Source organism: Daucus carota, chromosome 1 (assembly GCF_001625215.2).
Source record: "Daucus carota subsp. sativus chromosome 1, DH1 v3.0, whole genome shotgun sequence".
Taxonomy (NCBI): Eukaryota; Viridiplantae; Streptophyta; class Magnoliopsida; order Apiales; family Apiaceae; genus Daucus; species Daucus carota.
Window position 1 is genome coordinate 1654753 of NC_030381.2, and position 19998 is coordinate 1674750.

The 19998-nt window shown below is 37.2% G+C and overlaps 5 protein-coding genes across 6 annotated transcripts; 2 read left to right on the forward strand and 3 right to left on the reverse strand.

Moving 5' to 3' along the window:
* On the forward strand, window positions 1-3226 carry LOC108205473 (probable aminotransferase TAT2). Its single transcript, XM_017375446.2, has 7 exons — window positions 1-411; window positions 1081-1420; window positions 1513-1731; window positions 1851-1910; window positions 2268-2423; window positions 2507-2600; window positions 2723-3226. Exons 1-7 carry the CDS (start codon window positions 122-124, stop codon window positions 2839-2841), a joined length of 1278 nt encoding a protein of 425 aa, XP_017230935.1. The 5' UTR covers window positions 1-121; the 3' UTR covers window positions 2842-3226.
* Window positions 3227-4201: 975 nt separating this feature from the next.
* LOC108211416 (protein NRT1/ PTR FAMILY 5.2) lies at window positions 4202-6451 on the forward strand. The gene is made up of 4 exons (XM_017383017.2): window positions 4202-4406; window positions 4530-4747; window positions 4871-5442; window positions 5539-6451. The coding sequence occupies exons 1-4, from the start codon at window positions 4274-4276 to the stop codon at window positions 6449-6451; spliced, it is 1836 nt and encodes a 611-aa protein (XP_017238506.1). The 5' UTR covers window positions 4202-4273.
* Window positions 6452-6569: 118 nt separating this feature from the next.
* Window positions 6570-10503, reverse strand: LOC108211403 (exocyst complex component EXO84A-like). 2 transcript variants are annotated; one of them, XM_017382999.2, is made up of 8 exons: window positions 10213-10503; window positions 9958-10127; window positions 9747-9844; window positions 8541-9591; window positions 7968-8426; window positions 7662-7841; window positions 7339-7475; window positions 6570-7202 (listed from the first exon to the last, which is right to left on the reverse strand). In XM_017382999.2, the coding sequence occupies exons 2-8, from the start codon at window positions 10123-10125 to the stop codon at window positions 6692-6694; spliced, it is 2604 nt and encodes an 867-aa protein (XP_017238488.1). In that variant the 5' UTR covers window positions 10126-10127; window positions 10213-10503; the 3' UTR covers window positions 6570-6691. The 2 variants fall into 2 exon arrangements, with proteins under 2 accessions (XP_017238488.1, XP_063945690.1); XM_064089620.1 differs by having other exon boundaries at window positions 9958-10502.
* A 1263-nt stretch (window positions 10504-11766) lies between these two features.
* LOC108204520 (BAG family molecular chaperone regulator 2-like) lies at window positions 11767-13255 on the reverse strand. The gene is made up of 4 exons (XM_017374007.2): window positions 12830-13255; window positions 12491-12747; window positions 12259-12405; window positions 11767-12140 (listed from the first exon to the last, which is right to left on the reverse strand). Exons 1-4 carry the CDS (start codon window positions 13062-13064, stop codon window positions 11769-11771), a joined length of 1011 nt encoding a protein of 336 aa, XP_017229496.1. The 5' UTR covers window positions 13065-13255; the 3' UTR covers window positions 11767-11768.
* A 1516-nt stretch (window positions 13256-14771) lies between these two features.
* Window positions 14772-19533, reverse strand: LOC108204519 (lysophospholipid acyltransferase 1-like). Its single transcript, XM_017374006.2, has 8 exons — window positions 19077-19533; window positions 18223-18278; window positions 16871-17091; window positions 16345-16753; window positions 16012-16097; window positions 15592-15655; window positions 15367-15485; window positions 14772-15245 (listed from the first exon to the last, which is right to left on the reverse strand). The coding sequence occupies exons 1-8, from the start codon at window positions 19379-19381 to the stop codon at window positions 15105-15107; spliced, it is 1401 nt and encodes a 466-aa protein (XP_017229495.1). The 5' UTR covers window positions 19382-19533; the 3' UTR covers window positions 14772-15104.
* Window positions 19534-19998: the final 465 nt, after the last annotated feature.

Consider the following 19998-nt stretch of genomic DNA (forward strand, 5'->3'; position numbering starts at 1 on the left):
AGGACAACGAATCATAAAGTAGCCACCAGTCACAAGTCACACCAACGAACACTAAGTACTTATTTTTGTGTGTCAAAAAGTAGAACAATAGTGTTCTTGTGTTTAGTCCTCGTTATTTTTAATGGAGAACGGATCGAAACTGAGCAGCAACAGCAAGAAATGGGGATTCAAGAAAGACACCAAACAGATGACAAAGGCTTCAATGACTACAATAAGAGGTGTTATCACTATGCTTCAGGAGAATCTTGACAAAGATGATGTTAGATCAGTTGTTCCTCTGTCCCATGGTGACCCTTCTGCATTTCCGTGCTTTCGAACCACCCCTGTTGCTCAGGATGCTATTGCTGAAGCTGTTCGTTCTGCAAAGTTCAATGGTTATTCTCCCACTGTTGGCATTCCTCCTGCAAGAATGTATGTGTTCTTGCTCGAAAACTTTCTAATCTCTGTTCTGGAATATTGATTTTGTCTTAGTCAACGCGTGTATTAGTAGTCTAACTGTTATGTGCACTAACTGATTTTTGTTGGACCTGCGGTGACTTGTGGATTTGAATCCGATACATACCTGAAAATTTGATTAGAGGTCGGTATTAGTCCGGCCAGATAGTTTGAAGTATAGGGGATGAATTTTTTTTCATCAATTATCCATGATCAGCCAGGCTCAATTTTTTTATCCAAGATCAGGCAGTCTCAAAAATCTCGGAAATTTTCAGAGGCCAGCTGCCAACTAGGGATTGAGCCTGGTTTGGCCTGAATCCTCCCGCCACTCGTTGAATGGTAGGTAGGCCTCTTCTAGCACTAGGAGCACTCATGATTCTCAAATATTCACAGATGGTGAAACAGAGACGTTGTTTGCAAGAATGATTATGCTAATTTTACAAATGTGTGTAGTTAGATCCCTCGTGGAGTATATATCTTATACTACCTACAATTAGTATGTCTGCAAGGAGAAGAGTAAAATAATATGTGTGTGTGAGTGTCTTGATTGCTAAGAAAAATTATCCATGGCCTTAATTATGGCATTTGGAGGATGCTAAATGCTTCATGGTGAATATACTGATTCCATATATTCATGTTATATAGTGCTGTCGCGGAGTATCTCTCAAAAGATCTTCCAGAAAAGTTGTCACCAGATGATATTTACTTGACGGTTGGTTGCACACAAGCTATTGAAATAATATTGACGGTTCTTGCTCGACCTAATGCCAACATATTACTTCCAAGACCAGGTTTTCCATATTATGAAACACGTGCTGCATTTAGCCATCTTGAGGTACGGCACTATGATCTTTGCCCAGAAACAGGCTGGGAGGTAAATCTTGATGAAGTTGAAGCTCTAGCAGATGAAAATACTGTTGCAGTTGTTGTTATAAACCCTGGAAATCCTTGTGGAAATGTCTACACATATAATCATTTAAAAAAGGTTTGCAAAAATTACCTTGGTTGGAAATTGCACATATTTCACGTTTCAACATCTTTATGTTTGCTGTATTAATGGTTCTCTGTGATGCACAGGTTGCCGAGACTGCAAGGAAGCTTGGTATACTAGTGATTGCTGATGAGGTTTATGATCATCTTGTATTTGGAAGTAATCCTTTTGTTCCAATGGGAGTTTTTAGCTCAATTACACCAATCGTTACCCTCGGGTCTATATCAAAGAGGTGGCTAGTACCCGGCTGGAGACTTGGTTGGCTCGTTACAAATGATCCCAATGGCATCCTCAAAGAACAAGGGGTTCTCACTTTCTCTCTATATATTCGATAACTTCTTTTATTACATATGTCTAGAAGACTGGAACATAAATATATGTTATGAACAAAACGCTCCTTCTCAGTGCATACCGCTTCTTGCAGATTGTTGACTGCATCAAAGGCTTTCTTAACATCTCCTCAGATCCTGCAACCTTCATTCAGGTGCCAATTCTTTATAATAACAGCTAAAAAATGTTGTAATAGTGGCTGGTCTATAAAAACGTCAAAAAATCAAATGCTATAATTGGTATATTACAGCATTGAATCTGCCTAGTTTATGGAAGTGCTAAAGTCTGTGTTTACACCTATTGAGTGATCAAAATAACAAACCCGAGATCACTTCTCTCTGGATTGGCTAAAACTTTGAATGTTATAATGAATGGTTAATGGAAGGTTACTGGGATAACTTTACAGAACCTGCAGTCCGAAGGTGCAACAATTATGTTCGGCAGAACTGTCATATTTTATATTTTTCATGCCTTCATTGAGCTTCTAATGTTTAGGTTGTTGTATCGTCAGGGTGCACTGCCTCAGATCCTTGGAGACACAAAAGAAGATTTCTTTCTGGAAACAATCAATTCGCTGAAAATGAACGCTGACTTTATCTATTCTAGACTTCAAGAAATTCCTTGCATTGTATGCCCGAGCAAACCTGAAGGATCTATGTTTGTGATGGTAAGGACATAAGTTGAGATCCTTTTTCTATTCAACCTTAATCACATTATCAAACTTCTCATTACAAGGGCTGTACATGGTAGGTGAATTTGAATCTTTCACTACTTGACGACATCAAAGATGACATGGATTTTTGTGTTAAGTTGGCTCAGGAGGAATCTGTAATGATTCTACCAGGTAACAAACGAAAGCCAAAGCTTCTTGTTTCACTATTTTTCCCTTTTTCATTGGTGTACTTTTTCCAGAACTAAATAACAGTGGATGGGTAATTCTTTATCTAATTCTACGTATACTTTCAGGCATTGCTGTAGGACTTAAGAATTGGCTTCGCATCACTTTTGCTATTGAACCTTCAGCCATTAAAGAAGGCTTGGAGAGAGTCAAAGCTTTCTGTGATAGGCATGCAAAGAAGCAGTAATCCTATATCCTGACATGTATCATCGACTGCAGGGGACTTAAATTGAAAGTGGTGATTCGGACTTTGTGTTGTATACAACAATCTTTTTAGTGTTCACTTACAGCTGATATGGAAGATCTCTAATAAAAATCCTTTAAAGAAGGGGGTTACAGGGCTAGCCGTTGATCATCAACTATGTGTCGGATCTTTGCTCTTCCCTACACAGTTCAGTACATTTATTTTACTTATGGAAAAAAATATGTGTAAACAGTTTCTTAAACGTATCTAAATGATAATTTACTGTATGGCATCTGTACTGATTCATTCTACTGGGTAACAAAAGCCAAAGCTTCTTGCATCAGTTCACCTTTGTACTTGATTAAACAGAGTTTTCGAATTTTCCTAAGCATCGCCTTCAATTTTACTGTTATTCCCTTTTTCCGATTTTTCTAGCACTAAATAATAACATTGTGTTTGGAAATTCTGTCTGCACTTTATCTAAACTGGAGAAATAGCTATTGAGATTTGCTCCATCTCGACTGCTAGTTCATGACGGTCTGAACAAAGGAATTGGTTATGGGAGGACCTCCTGCCTATTTCCTGAATGTCTTGTCATCATTTCACCCGCGAAAGAGTCAAATTTCTGTTGCATTCAGGTATATTTCACTGTAAGAATATTTCAACCGGTAAACCCTCCTCTTAACACCTTGAGATTTTGGGACACGAAGGCAAGTTTATGCCCCGAAGATGGGTGCCCGTCTTCCACTCTTAACCCCTAAATGGGCTTTCGTCCTGGTAAGCTCTCTTCTTGACACCTTGAGATTTTGGGAGAATTGGTCACTTAACAGTCACCTATTAATCATGCCAAAACAGAGTGTTTCGTTTAGTAGTATATCTGTACATGCCATGATGCCAATCAACATGATTAACTCATTCTATATACTCAATCCTAGTACATAACATGCCAGACAGATATGCACATTTCTATAAACGCCAGAGAGCGATGTATTCATTGTTTATATACGTCGCCTTTTGGCCATCATTTTGCATGTGTTAGCCGATACCAGAACAGCTCCCTGACTCCCTCTCGGATCAAGATGAAGATTTATAGTTTCTGTCATTTTCCGAAAAGCTCCTAAACTGTAGTCCAGAGACTGAGACAATCAATTTGGAAACAAGCATTTGGTTTTAGCCTATCAATCGGTATCATAAATCCTACAATACAATTAACCGAATGCTGATGTTTCCTGACAGGTGATTGGACAATATAGTATTTAGTTCTTAATTAGATTCGATTTAATGAAAATGACACATATGTATGGAGATTATATGATAAGGGTAAACAAATATGTAAGTTGATGCAAAAAACAGTTAATTAACTTATCATGGTGAATTCTAGCTATTTAAACTGTAATCCTAATAAACTCGGATATCGTTGACAGTGAGTAGCATAATGGCTAAGATTGCAGAAGAAAAAGGTATCGACGAGAAAGAGGAATATACACAAGATGGAACTGTGGATCTTAAGGGCAGACCAGTCCTCAGATCGAAAACCGGAAGATGGACAGCTACATCCTTCATTGTAGGTAAATTGTCTACTACTTTTGCTTCTCGTTAAAGATGTTGCTGATACGTGAGTCTTGTGCACTACTGAGTATCAGACCTTACTCGACTTTTTCTTTTTCTTTTAATATTTGTGTAAATTATAGGGTATGAGATGACAGAGAGAATGGCTTACTATGGAATAGCTACAAACTTAGTATTGTATCTGACTAGAAAGCTGCATGAAGGAACTGTGACTTCTTCAAACAATGTCACCAATTGGGTTGGTACTGTTTGGATGACACCCCTTCTCGGTGCCTATCTAGCCGATGCTCATTTCGGCCGATATTGGACCTTCGTCGCTTCCTCCATAATCTATTTTCTGGTACGTAAAAAGGCATACGATAAGATCATATGTTGGGACCGTCCTCTAATACGTTAAGATTTTAGATGAACGGTTTACTTAACATGGTATCAGAAACCGTTCTGATTTCTTCGTGTTTGACAGGGAATGTGCTTATTGACACTAGTAGTGTCACTACAAGCACTGAGGCCACCATCTTGCGGTGGAGGTGTGAAAGAAGTGGACTGTGAGAAGCGAGCATCGCCTTTCCAAATCGGCATTTTCTACTGTGCATTGTACATAATTGCAATTGGAACAGGTGGAACCAAGCCAAACATCTCAACCATGGGGGCAGACCAGTTCGACCAGTTTGAACCGAAAGAAGGAGCCCAGAAGCTCTCATTCTTCAACTGGTGGATGTTCAGTGTCTTCTTCGGGACTCTTTTCTCCAACACTTTCTTAGTCTACATACAAGATGAAGTTGGCTGGACTATAGGCTATGGCCTTCCTGCTTTAGCACTATTGTTTTCGATAGCTTTGTTTCTTGTTGGCACACCTTATTACAGACACAAGCCACCTGCAGGAAGCCCATTGACTAAAATGGCTCAAGTTCTTGTAGCCACTGTAAGGAAATGGAGAGTAGCTGTCCCAAGTGACCCTCAAGATCTTCATGAGCTAAACTTGGCTGAGTACAGCAAACCTGGAAAGTATATCATTGGGCACACTCAATCACTAAGGTCTTTTCTTTTCTGCACAATCTTGATTTTTATTAAGGTGTCAATTTCGGGTTTCAGGTCAGTGTTTTTGGTTCATAGACCTTAATTTGTGTATAGGGTCCTAGACAAAGCTGCTGTGGTGGTGCCGAGCAAGGAGGATACCTCATGGATATTGTGCCCAGTGACACAAGTTGAGCAGACCAAGAAAATGATAAAAATGATTCCGATTTTACTAGCATCATGCATTCCTAGCACAATGGTTGCTCAAACTCATACTATTTTCATCAAGCAAGGAACCACGTTGGTGAGGAGCATGGGGCCTCATTTTAGTATTCCTCCGGCATGTCTGACAGCGTTTACCACGATCTTTATGTTACTGAGCATCGTGCTCTATGATCGTCTGTTTGTGCCATTTGTCCGACGTTACACTAAAAATCCAAGGGGAATCACAATGTTTCAGAGAATGGGGATAGGCCTTGTCATACATGTCATTATGATGATAATTGCTTGCTTTTGTGAAAGAAAGAGGCTAAGTGTGGCAAAAGACCATGGGATTTTCGGAAAAAATGAAACTGTTCCACTTAGTATTTTCATTCTACTACCTCAGTTTGCTCTAGTTGGGATTGCAGATAACTTCTTGGAGGTGGCAAAAATTGAGTATTTCTACGATCAAGCACCAGAGGGCATGAAAAGCCTTGGAACTGCATATTTCACAACTAGTCTGGGAGTCGGGTATTTTCTGAGCAGTCTGATTCTTTCCACTGTTGCCAAAGTCACCAAGAGGAATGGCAATAAGGGCTGGATATTGGACAACCTGAATCTCTCTCATTTAGACTATTTCTATGCAATGTATGCAGTTTTAAATTTCCTCAACCTTCTGTTCTTTCTGTTTGTCACAAAGTATATTGTTGATAGCACAGACACACAAACTCTCTTCCAGTCAGAGTTGCAGACAGTCCGCGACAAATCTGATAACTTGGATACCTCAGATCAACAAAAGATCGATGATGTCAGTGTCTTGAATAAATGATTAGGTGGTACAACATGTAACCTACATCTGCAGATCTGCTTATAATTCTTCACTTATGTTTTAGCATTATGTAGGTGTTAAATATATCTTCACTGCAATACAAAATTACAAAATGCAGTGACAGAAGATTGATGAACTCTTTTATGTTAGTGTAAATATAACATTAAGAAAATCTGGTAGCAAGAGGTTTGCATTTGTACTTGGAAACTCTGGTTCTGTACTAAAAACTTCTGAATGCATCTAAATATGCATGTCAGTGTCGATTTCAGAGCAATTTGCTTCTACTTGTGTATCGTTTTTTGCTTCGTTAAACAAATCCTCTCTCTCGACATCTACAAGAGAAACTGCTTTCATGGATGAGTTCCTTTCAGCAATAGTAGATAGGGTATCAATCTCTTCACTAGTACATTCAACTCCCATATCTGACATCAACAATTCTGCATCTGCAGCAACTGATGCTGTATCTTTAGTAACTGAATCCTCAACTGACTCGACATAATATTCTGAGTTCCTGATTGCCTCATCCTCATCCTCAAGAAAATCACGTAAACATTGTGCATCTTGTCCATCCGATACCTCAGAATGATCAGCACTCTCATCTAAATCTGACATTGTGCTTTCAATCTCTTGCACTTCTGACACAGACACATCGGTACTGTCATTTGGATTCAGCTTTCTCTCTTCAGTCTCTATCAGCGTCTGAATAGCTTTAGTGGCAGCATTTACAGCCCATTTATAGTCAATTTTACTTCTGAACAAACAATCAAATCAAATACAAGGTACTACGTCAGATATAATTGTACTTATTAGTTATTCTTTATCTATCAACGACGACACAAAATTTATTAACAAATAAATTATAGTAACAAATCAGATTACAACATTACCTATTAGAATCTAAGTCGGCAGAAGCAAATAGTGATTGCATTCTAGATATGATGTCGAAGGAATCAGTAACCATGCTGTTTGTCAGATACCCTCCACTTCTCGCGATTTCCACCAAAAATTGGATGTCCAGAACAAACTACAAATGGTTCCAGAAAACATGTAATATCAGAGGAACATAACTGCAACAAATTTACAAATAAAAAATAATATACACAAAGAGAAAACTAGACATGGACATACATTTATAAGAGCACCAAGCAGGCATCGATCTACTTTCATTTCTATAGGCTGATAAGCAATTAAAAGAAAAATCTTAATATACCTGCTTCATATGGTTATAGTGATTGTCGTCTGAATATTCAGGGATTTTCCAGGCTTCTTCATTGCGAGAAATCCAAACAAACATGGCTTCAACAAGGTCCCTTAGATAATCCATCAACCATTCTTCGTTAAAATTCTCTTCAGCAAGCTTTTCAAGCTTTCTTAGTTCTGCATATAGTACCTGATAGATTGGATTCAGAAATTCACTTTAATTTCAATAAAGAACTCAAAGCGGTTACAGGCACATTCTACACGAATCAAGAGTATCATGTTTGGCATTTTTATAACTTTAATTTCAACCTCATACCTGATAAGGAACGGAAGGCATGATATCATCTGATGAAGCAGAGTCATCTTGGGTCCAAGTGCACTCATTTGGAACAAGACTGTGATCACTTTCCAGAGACATAATTTTACGTATGAATTGCTCACAGAGATCAGCTCTGAGTCGGCTGCAAGCCTCTTGAACAAACAATATGTAACTTTCTATTTCAAACTCCAAATGACTGCTCTCTTCAAAGATACTTCTGACTATACTAGAGAAGATATTTACTAGTGTTGATAAATTGGCGATAACTGAAACTTGTTGTACCAGTGACTCTGCAGAGTTAACACTTGAATCAACTTCCTCTGCACCATCATATTCTTTATCATCTAGTGAACTCTCCAGGATAACAGTGTACTCGGTGAAGAGATCCATGAGTCCTTTAAGGACTGCACCTTCCATTTGAAGAATCACTAAAGTCGACGTGTCTTCCTTGATGGCCTGAAATATTACAAAGCTAAGATACTCAAGCAACTGAATTTTATGAAAAATATCAGGTATTCTATAGTTAATACTTAAAGATGCATTTAGCTTCTTAGTTCAGATCAAACAGACCTGCAACATTGTTAGAAACTTCCTGCCACTGTTAGTGAGCAAGAAATACTCTAATTGTTCACCATTAACCACCACACAGCTCTGTTCATTAAAGATTCCAGATGCTGGATACCTCCCTAGAATCCAAGCATCAGTCGACGTGAAGATCTTAATGACTTTCTTAAAATGGTTGAAATGAATCTTTAAGGCATCATCAATACATGGACGTAAATAATCAATTAAGCATGACTGCAACAGTATCCTCTGAGGTTCTAATAGAGAGCAATAAGACAAAGAAAACTGCAAAGCTTCTGCTGTTGTCGATAGTCCACTACTTGTTTCTGTTATGGAACTGATGTATCTCTTAAAACAGTTGGCGAATACTTCAGTTTCCTGGTAAGCCCACTGCATCACTTCTGGAGGATACGCAGCAGTCTGTCCATGCAGGACTTTGAAGCTCTTTGCTGCTTGAGATATTGAAGAAAATACAAATTTTGCAACTCCAAGAATGTATACACCATATGGATATGTTTCTGAGACTTGCAATTCATTTATGCCAGATAAAATGCGTAAATGGTAGTAGTTGAGCAGTATTTGAGTCGCCACACTATTGTCCCCAAGCCTGCAAAGGCCAACTAATGCCTTTTGCAACTCTGCTGCGCGCACTCTAGGGTTTGAGGCCAACATTTTAAACTGATCAGCCAAAATTACCCTCCTCTCTGATATTGCAGATTCATAAGACATCCAAATTGCAGGCGCCAGATTTTCTTGGAACTGTATATTCTGGAGTGTTTCCTCTTCCATCTCAAGAACGTTGAGAGCCTCGTCTAGTTTGTGCTCCAACAGAAGTGCATCCAAGATATCTGTAACACTTTCTGTATGAGCCTTTAACATGCTCGCGGGAGTTGATTCAGCAAATAAAGATTCCTCAATGACTGATTCCACGGTCTCATCAAGCATGATCTTTAAATAAACTTCATCTTTCAAATCTTTTACCAGCATTTTTTGGGTCGAAACATGATGTTTCAGCTCCATCAACTGAACTTCCATTCCTCCCATTTCTCTAAATATACTGTAACATAAATTAAAACTACTGGATCAACTAGCCAATAAACCGAAAAATAATTTCAATCAAAAATAATAATATCCTCTTCTTGATTCGTATATAATTAAATCACGAAACCAGTCAAGAAATAAATAATGCATTATTAAAAAGATTGAAAATACCTGATAAATGCCGAATAACTGGAAAAAATGTTCTGCTGAAAATCTTCCTCGGACGCCTTCTTAAGCTCAAGGAGTTCTGAACATAGCCGTCTGATCCCCTACAGATTTCATATGATCAAAAATAGTGAATTTTAAGAACATACATTTCATATTTCACAATTTTTCGAAACCTCGGAAGGTACGAAAAAATCAACAAGTATACTAATTGTACCTTTCCAGTCATTGAAGTAAGCTCTACTTGAAGCTCAACATTGTCAGAAACAGAAGAAGTGTCGGAGCCAACAGGAGCTTCCAGAGAGTCTTCCCTGGCAATTTCTCTACGTTGATCTTTGAATCGACGAGACCTCGATCTTGCAGAAGTTGCAGAATTTGCGTCCATGACTGATGAACAGAATGCAGATTAAAAAAATTAGGAAAAATTGCAGATTTGAGTGGCATAAAACTATAAAAGCTTCTGTTTTGGAACATTTAGTTTGCGTCCTAGTATCGTTGGATCGATGTTTCTGCTGTAATATTCGTTGTTCGTATCGAAATTTTTGGTTTGCTAGCTTTCTTTTTCAGCCGGCCGTTGGAAGAATTTTTGTTTTGAACTTACTTCTAACATTGTCATGTTGCTGACAATTGGTTTGAATTCGCGACTTTTAATAATAATAGTCACGAACAAATAAATCAAACCTGATATGTATAAAAGACAATACAGTCTAATTCAACACTCGTCACTAGACTAGGACCTATCGTAAGAGGATGCAACATCCATTACCACATGTGAACAAAATAGTCACGGAATAAATAAATCAAACTCGATACCTATCAAATACTATACATTGTAATTCAACACTCATCACTAGAATAGGACCTCATCATAGGCGGATGCAATAGCCAGTGTTGCATGTGATATTTTCGGTTTCGTTACTTTTAAGGCATGGGTAAAACAAAATTTCAGTAGGTTGAACAAAAGAATTTTGCTTTTCTTTACTCTTTTAGGTCATTCTTCAGTCTTCACATGCAGATTCTTTTATTCTGCAGCATGCTACAGAGAAAAGGAGAATATCAAATACCAAGCTATATATAAAGCACCTCATCTCTTCTCTAGCCTAATCCATCGTCTTTTCCTAGTCCTGGACCGAACCCCGATGTTCAAGTGTCTACTTGCTATTTAGCACTTCCAAACGGGAGTCTTGTGCATCAGATACACACTTGACACTTCGTTCTGAAAACTATTTCGCCTTCACTATCATATCACCATGACACCATCTTGGTGACCTGGATTCTTGTTAGATCAACATCAACACCATTCAGCAATCTCCAGCCTGTAAACCAACTTATTACTGTTACAAATTCATGCTCCTTAGTCCTTACTCATGATTATTCAGCAATCATTCTCAATCTGTATTTTTGTCGTTTAATCAGTTTTACCCTTGTCTCTCTTAATTACATCATTAAGCTTTGGATTAATTTCCACTAACCACCAAACTATAATCATCCTTATATGGTAAGTGCTCCAAAGTCAACAATCCCCTAAGTCACTGTTGGTATGATTAGTTTCTTAATTAGTTCTTATGCTCATAATACGTTTCTACTGTTTCCTCAGATTCTTGTTTAATCTTGTTTAATTTAATTACCTGCCCTAATAACAGCACAAAAGCCATCTTTATACTCTAAACTATTGCATTATATCTCCACTAGTTAAAAGCTGCACAAAAAACAAAATGTTTGATTATGGGCCTACTAATTTTCTGAAGATAAAGTCACAAATCTGCCAAAAGCCACCATAATCGATGTCTTAAAAGACATAAATACAGATCTTGGCCATCCACCATATTGCTAATTATTATAACTTGTTTTAATATAAACGGGTTCGAGTCCTCTCAGTCCCGCTAATCTCCCGGAAATTTGATAATACTAACCCGAGACTATTATACGACTTCAAGAAACCACATATCCGAAAGTATCATACGACTTCAAGAAACCACATATCGACGGTCATGTAATATATACTTAAAAAAAACATGAAACATAATTTTAAAAAATGTGATTTATTTTAAACTTGTGAATCATGAACAGTTGATGAAACTTTACACAAAATATTCCCAATTTTGGCCTAGAACTTGCATTATTAGTGCCATAATTAACTGCTGATCCAGAGTTCTTGTACTGCATTTTCGCCGACACGCCAGTTTCCCAGTTTTTAGTTGCCACAACAGGCTTCACCACAGCCAATCTGTGCTTTCTGTGCTGTTCTTGTTGCTTCTGAATTGGATTTATCTGCAGTTTCTCGACAGCTGCTGTAATCTTCTGCTTCGGCTGCTGCTGCATTGGCACATTATTCCCGATCATCGAGTTCCTAGTCTTAAGCCTATCAAGAGTTTCTATGTACTTCTGGACTCTCTTCACCTTCAAAAAGTTAACACCATTCAAATCATCAGTAACAGTTAGTTAAACTTTTTCAATAAAATTTAATTTGCTGATGTGCAGCAAAAAGATCAAAAGTTCAGATATGATATTTTCTTACCTGTAATCTTCGTTTCGATTTGACATCTCCATCACCTACAATCTCATCAAGTTTTATCAACTGTGTCATCAATTGCTCAACCAGATTCAACAGACTTTTCTCCAAAACTCTCTTGCCACCACAGACTTGTGTTTCAAAATTAATTACCTGCCCACTCCAATAAAATTCAACAAAAAATACTAGATTTACAAATAATAATTAAAAAAAATGATGTATGATAAGTTAGCATTACCTGCTTAGCAAACTTGTCTACTTCCAAGCTAATCTCAGTTATATCCTTCAATGCCTTCTCCATTTTAGCATTATTCCGCGCTTCAAGATAGCGACTTTCTCTTGCATCAACATCTGCAACTAACACAAGTTTGGATCCATCTTTAACACCAGCCCCATCAAGAAATGTTCTTGATTCTCTTTCTTTATCTTTGAATATCAGCTTCTGGTCCTCATGGTGCACACCAGTCGGTTTCGCCACCAATTTCTTCAAGTCCCCTGCATTGTGATAAATAATTTAGAAATCAAATAAAAGCATGCACTAATCAAAAAGAGAATTAAAGGGTGTTAAAAAAGTTACCAAAACTTGCTTGTGGACTAATATCAAAATCGAGATATGATGATCCATATTTCACTTTGACTCTGATAGTTGGAACTGGAACTGAACAATGATCTGCATCAATGTTCCTTTTCTGTACCAGCATTCCCATTGGCCTCATCTCCCACGGCGCAAATCCATCCGGGCTGCTGCTCCCCACCGCGGTGATTCCTCGTGCTGGAGAAAATACTCCAGCAGGCTTGCTCTTCGTGTTCATCTTATCTGCAACTCGACAACAATACAAACAAATCTTTATATTTGACTACAAGAACACACACCAAACTAGCTCCATAATGTGTATCTGTAGGACATTTATATGCATTCAAATATTTGGCATTGAACACAGAGGAATTGTCAGGGAAAGCAGAGTGCAGATAAGGCAGTTGTGTACTTGACCATTTATAGAGTGAAAATCTGTTCTTTTGTGTAATAGTGTAATAGTTTCCTCCTTTTTTGTCTCTTGCTGTTCATAATATTGTTTAAAATAAATAAGAAATATCAAAATAGGCTCCGTCCAGTCGTCCACCCAATTCGTTAAATCACGGGACAGTTAAGAAAAATGTATAAAATAGAGTTAAATCTAATGATTTCTAATATTATCACGATATTACCATCACTGGCACTCATCTTATTTTTGACAATATTCGAACCCTCAATATCTCGTAACGATAGGAACTGAGAATATGTTTTGCCAGTACAAGCTGGAGGATAATTCATCTGCAATCATATAAGGGGACCATTATCCATAGTAGAGTGACATGCCATGGGGAAGAACATGTCTTGGACTAAAGAGGATTAGAGGCTATCTTTGAGCTGCAAAACATCCAAAAGCCTGTATGATATTCATCAACCAGTGGGGTCAAGGCCAGTTCATAACTTCTGTGTGTGAAGGAAACAAATCACACACTAACAAATAACAATAATTCCCAGCAGCATATGGAAGGGATGACACAGTATTGTTGGGGAACTGTCACTTTTTTCCTAGAAGATGACTTATTGGAAGTGTGAAGCGGACAAATTTGTCAAGCTCCCTTTCAGACTGGCATATTATTATTATTTAAAATTTAAAATTATCATAAATAAAATATACCATTTTTATAATAATTATAAATGATATTTTAATACGATAACAGATTATGTGTAATTTTCATACATGCCTCTGGAAGTCCGACAAATATTACCAAAATCAGGAGGTTGATAATAATAGACAGGACGAATGTCTATTATAATTGATATTTTTGATTTTTTATTGTAATTCTTATTTATAATATTTTTTTGGACTTATTTTTATTCCATTTTGAGCAGAGTGAGTCGAACCGAGTCCACTTCAACTATCGGAATACGCCTTCACAAATTCCATATTTTTAACAAAATTTTCGTTTTTTTTCTTCTTCCAACTTGTATGGTTTCTGCTCAACAGACTCTGGAGGTAGCAGTTAAAGATTGGTGGACCAAATGGCATGCTTGGTAGCTGCCCAGCTGCCCTTTCGCCCCCCACCGGCCCAGCCGCCTCATTAAAGACTTGCTTCAGGACCGACCACACACAGAAACTCAAACTCAACGTCCTAAAATCTCCAGCTAACTCTGTCTAATTTTTAGTTATGTCAACCATAATGCAGGCCATACAGTACAAGAATGTATCTGTACAAGTGATTATGGCTGTAAGTCTGTAACCATACATGTATTACATTGGATCCCAGACAACTTTCAAATACAGTTATAACGGTCCTAAACACATTTATAACGTATGATGAGGCACACACATGAAAAGCACCTACCCGTAAATGTCCGAGCGCTTCATTCAAGACCCCGTAAAGTCACATATGATATGCTTAGCTTCTTCATCTAGCAGTTCACTAATACCACAACTTGTATTGAAGTGACTATATTTCAACAGGGATTGTAATTTACTGGTACGAAGAACTAAAAAATTCCCTCCACAAAGTGATAAGGGTTATATTTTCACACATTTTAATTGGACTGTCACGGATAAGAGGAAAAATTCCAACCGAAATATAATTCTTGCAATCACTTGTTCTGATCTAAGTAAGAATACAACTTTCTAATCGATTGCCTGTTGGCCTAGATTTCTGAAGTGAGGCCAGTGGTCCAAACATGGACAGGCAAAGCAATTTCAACTATAAAAAAGAAAACACTTTACGGAATAGCAAGACAAGGGAATATGGCTGGAAGAAGCATACTAATGATTTGTAAAGTTCAATCCAGGGATTTCAGAATCCGAAATTGCAATTCCATCTCACTCTTCTTTGCGAGCTTTTGTTCTGGCGGGCCTTGCCGGTTTAATAATCTTTCCAAGAAGGATCAATGTTACGGGAACAATGGTTGCTATGAAGTATACGCTCTTGTATGCGGTAAGAGTTTCATGGAAGCTTAATACCTGTGACATACAACGACGAATAAAAACATCAATTTTTCTAATTTTATCATTTGCTCCTCTAGCATCTCTGCAAACTTCATTTCTTTCACATTTTATCATGCGTCAAAAAATAAGAACTTACCATGAAACCAGCGGCAGAGCAGTTAAGAACCATAAGTGTATACAAAAAGTTAATGAATACCAATAGATTCTTCACTATGGCCATTTTTGGAGGAAGAGATTGCTGCCATTTGTATAGGACTGCTCAAAACATGAAAGTTAGTATTGGTCCTATCGGAGTATGTAACTAATGAAGACAAGCCTATCTTTCTTATCATAATAAGGACTACGGATGCCTGTTCGTTACCTCTGGATCCAGCAATCATCAAAGCTGTCTGAACAAAAAATATCATGTACCCAGGATAAAGACCCTGTTATATAAAAAAAGATCAACTCAGTAAGTCACATTAAGTGAACTTTAGCAATCACCAGCAATTAAAAACTATGAAATGCATATCTTAATGTAGCAGTTAAATAATATGTAAGAACTATGAATGATAAAAAGGCATTTTAGCACAATATGAACTTTTTCTAAAGAGGAGAAAAACCTATGTGGATGCACTTACAATGATGTAAAGGGCATAATGATTTTATACAATTCTATGGCAAACCAGTAGAAAGTTGCAACTTAAAAAGTCAACAGCCTAGACCAAGAGTCAATATAAAATATGATCTCCACCAATTCTTCATTGTCACATCAGAAGAGATTTATGGAAAGAAAGCTTACATGCCATACAGCACTAACAGTCTGTGTTGCCAGCAACTGGAAGAAACCAGGTTTCTTTCCCTTCTGAACGAGTCTGTCATAAACATCTAGATAACAATATATATGCATTAGACAACGCATATAAACAACTAACATGGTACCATGAAAGCAACGTGCCACAAATTATTATAAGATTCGCTAGAGAAAAATGTTTTTATATATTGAAAGTAATGGGCATGGATATATCTGACATAATGGAGTGATATAAATAAGACAACTAAAAAAACCATCATACGATGGTGGCAAATAAACTAGAAGAAATTAGCATGCAAATGAAAAACAAGAGGAACTTACAATGACGAAGCCAGGTACTAACTTGTATGTTCCATACAAGTGGCAGCTGAACTGAACTCGTTGCCAACTCAACACCCAAGATATCTACATTTTTTGCACGGTCCCATCGTGCTTTGGGTGGTGAAGAATTTGTCCAGCCACTAAAACCCAGACCAGAAATAATAATAGAAGATTCTGAGATTGACCATATAAAGTAATATTTCCAACGTGCCGTAAAACCAGCCATGTACTGGTAACTTATTCGTTTCCAAAAACCCCATTCTTGATATATAGGTTCCGTAAAACGGGTCAGTGGGAAGTGGGGCGAAAGATACAGGTACAAGCCCATGCATATAACAGCTTGGAGGATTGCTCTGAGAGCTGGCCAATATGGGGATGGGGATTTCCCCTTATCTGAAGCTGTCCAAATCTAATCATGAAAGAAAATGAAAAGAACATGGCGGTCTTATAAAAAAAACATTAGAAAAATACTAACTTCTACATTCTTATATAATTAAATCAGAGCAAATATTAGGAGAAAACATACCCCCTTCTTTTCTGTCCAATTAAGATAATCCTTAATTTCAAAAACTGGGCCAGCAAAGTGACTACCACAACAGAGGCAGTATCCAAAATACTCAGTTATAGTTGGCAACTCAAGTAAACGATTTTTCTTTTGTGATTCACGTAAATCTTCCTCCTTTAGTAATCCATCATTGTAGTTAATTGCACAAGAAATGACTTTCAGTGTGAGAACCATCAAGGCACCTACAAACATTTGCCACCATGTTACCCAGATCAGTACTTCCCAATCTCAAAAAACTAACTACATAGTACTCATCTGAGTAAATATTAGTATATGCACTTTAATAGTATATAATAGTTACGAATTGCAAAAATATTTTGCCATAGGCCATAACTGCTCAAGTGTTTTAACTTTCGATGAGTCGGATTAAATAGAAATCACCATAATAGAACAAAGCATTGCTTAGTACAAATATATATTAGCATATGCAATTTGCATATCTTACTTACAAACTGAATTTACATGCTATGTTTCTTTGAGAGTCTTGAATGAGTTAATACTAGATATGAATTTCTGTTATTTATGTTTGGCCACTAAAATAATAAAATAATGTATTTTAAGCGAAAGAGCTATGATAAATTACAGCATATGTTATATAAGTATAATAACTCTCCTTTTGTGAATCAAATCTAAAAAAAGATACAAGTAATTATTTTTTTAAGGTTTGCCATACTTTTCCGGTTTAATGCTTGACATTGTGCGGTTGCATTTATCTTCACTTATCAACTGTGTCAAAAGTCAATATACTACTTCTGCGTCCTTCTCATCTCTGAACAAATGATTCCAGAAAAATCTAGCACCAGCCAAATACAAGTATATGACCCGCAATATTCTACTCAAATGTATAAGTGGAGAGTGGAGAGTGGAGAGTGGAGAGCGGATAGATACTATGTTGTTTTGGTAGTAACACAAGTGTGTATGACAACTCGAATCGTTTCAGATATGTATTAGGGGAGAGATGAGAAATGAGTGGGGAGATAATAAGTTGTTGAGGCAGGTCAAAATAGAGTTAAGACACATAAATGTCCCAAACATATGTCATTTCAAGCTTATATATTTCAAAATTTCAGCAACAAAAAAAAAAAAGGCAATCCAACAACTTTGGCAAAGCTCGCAAGGAATTTAAAAAAATATAGTACTGCATCACCAGAGGCATCTTGTTCCTTTAGTTTTATACCAAGTCAAATAGATCTTGTTAAGCACATATCTTCCATTTATATGTATTATATAGATATTTCTAGAGATGCATTGAAATTCATAAAAATGAAGATCACATCTAAACAGTAACTACTACAGTGTCGAAGTGTGCTTACCGGTGGCATCAATTCCCCCTTCCTTCCATGCATCCCCACTCATGTAGTATACATGGCTACACATATATATAATAATAGTCAAGATTTATTGCAAAAATTTCATGATTTCGTTCTTTATACATCACAGGGGACAACTTATCTGCGAAAACAGATAGAACTATATATATAGTCATCAACCACTAAGTACATATACAGGAAAGCTAATACAAAATATTAAAAATCATGGAACAGCTAAAAGTATTGAATTTGAACTTCAAAGTTATGACATAGTAGCCTAATATGTGTGAAAAGCATTAAGGCCTGATTTTTTTACTATAAGCACGGAAAAAGTATTAGGCCTCCCCTATATTCACAGAAAATTAATAAAATTTAATATTAGCCGTGAATCTGGAGAGCCAGACTACTCATTTAATCCTCCAACATATGCATCCTATAGCCTTAGCCTATAACTGTACACATGATCTAATGACTTAATCATCCAACATAATCTCCCCAAGACATTATGTCACACAATTAACCAAAATTTAAAAACAACACCCACTCAAGCAAATTATAGTTCCCCTTTCAAAATTTGCATCTTTTATGTTCCTAACAAGTCCCCCCTCCCTCTCAATTAACAAAATTATAGTTTACCATAGAAAGGCTCTCCTCTCTCTCTCTCTCTCCCTCCCTCCCTCTCCCTCTCCCTCCCCCTCTCCTCTCTCCTCTCTCTCTCCCTCCCTCTCTACCTCTCTCCCCCAAAGACACACACAATCAAGCAGATTATGATCTACCATCGCAAAGATTAAATCTTTCATGCCCCAATGAAGTATCTCAAAAAAAAAAAACACAAAGAATTGTGCAAAAGAAATTACCAGCCAATGAGATATCCCATAGCCAAAACAAAAGTCACAAGCCCACATCTCTCCCGATACACCACCATCGCCCCATACCCACACAGCATAGGCACCAAAAAATGAAGATTCGACGACGCCCCAAACGACAAATACGACAAAACCACCCCAGTCACCGCAGCATACAAGTTCTTCACCGCCGGCCCGCCGGGAATCAACCGCCACACAAAACTCACCGGCACAGTAGCTATGAAACACAACAGAAACCTCAGAACAGGGACTGATACGCCGATCATAGACGCCATTGCGCCCAGATCAAGCTCCATTGCTTTCTAATTTCTGCGTTTTATTTTTGAATCAAGAAAAGAACAAACAGCAAGTGTGTGTGTGGGTGTTTTTATAGGAATATTAGAGTGAGTGTTGGTACGGGTTTAGTTGAGTTGTGTTTGCTTGTTGTGTTTTTGACTACCTTGGGTCGGATTTTATTCGGTGAGGTATAATATTGTTTTATGGCACAATTCAAGTCATTTTTAAAATAAAATTCTCAAACATTTTTTTTTAAAATATTCTCAAACATTTATACATTTTTTTTACGAACAATAAGATTTTATTGAATATAAAACATAAGAACACAGTCGGGACAAATCCCCCAAACTGACAATTACAACCTGAGTGTGAAACAAAAATCGAGCTAAACAAATAATCGTTTTGTTTTCAGATTGCTTAACAGATAGAATATAAATATTCTTGATAATAAAAATGATTACAAAAGCTTCATGAACAATCCAGTCGACACCAATATCACTTAAAATAGTGGAATCACAATTGACCTGCGCACATAAAAAACCGGTGATAGACTAGTGTTCATAACCATCAGTTACACCAACTGAGGTCGGGTTACAGATGCATCTTTAATTTCAAACAAAAAAATCATTTTCTCTAT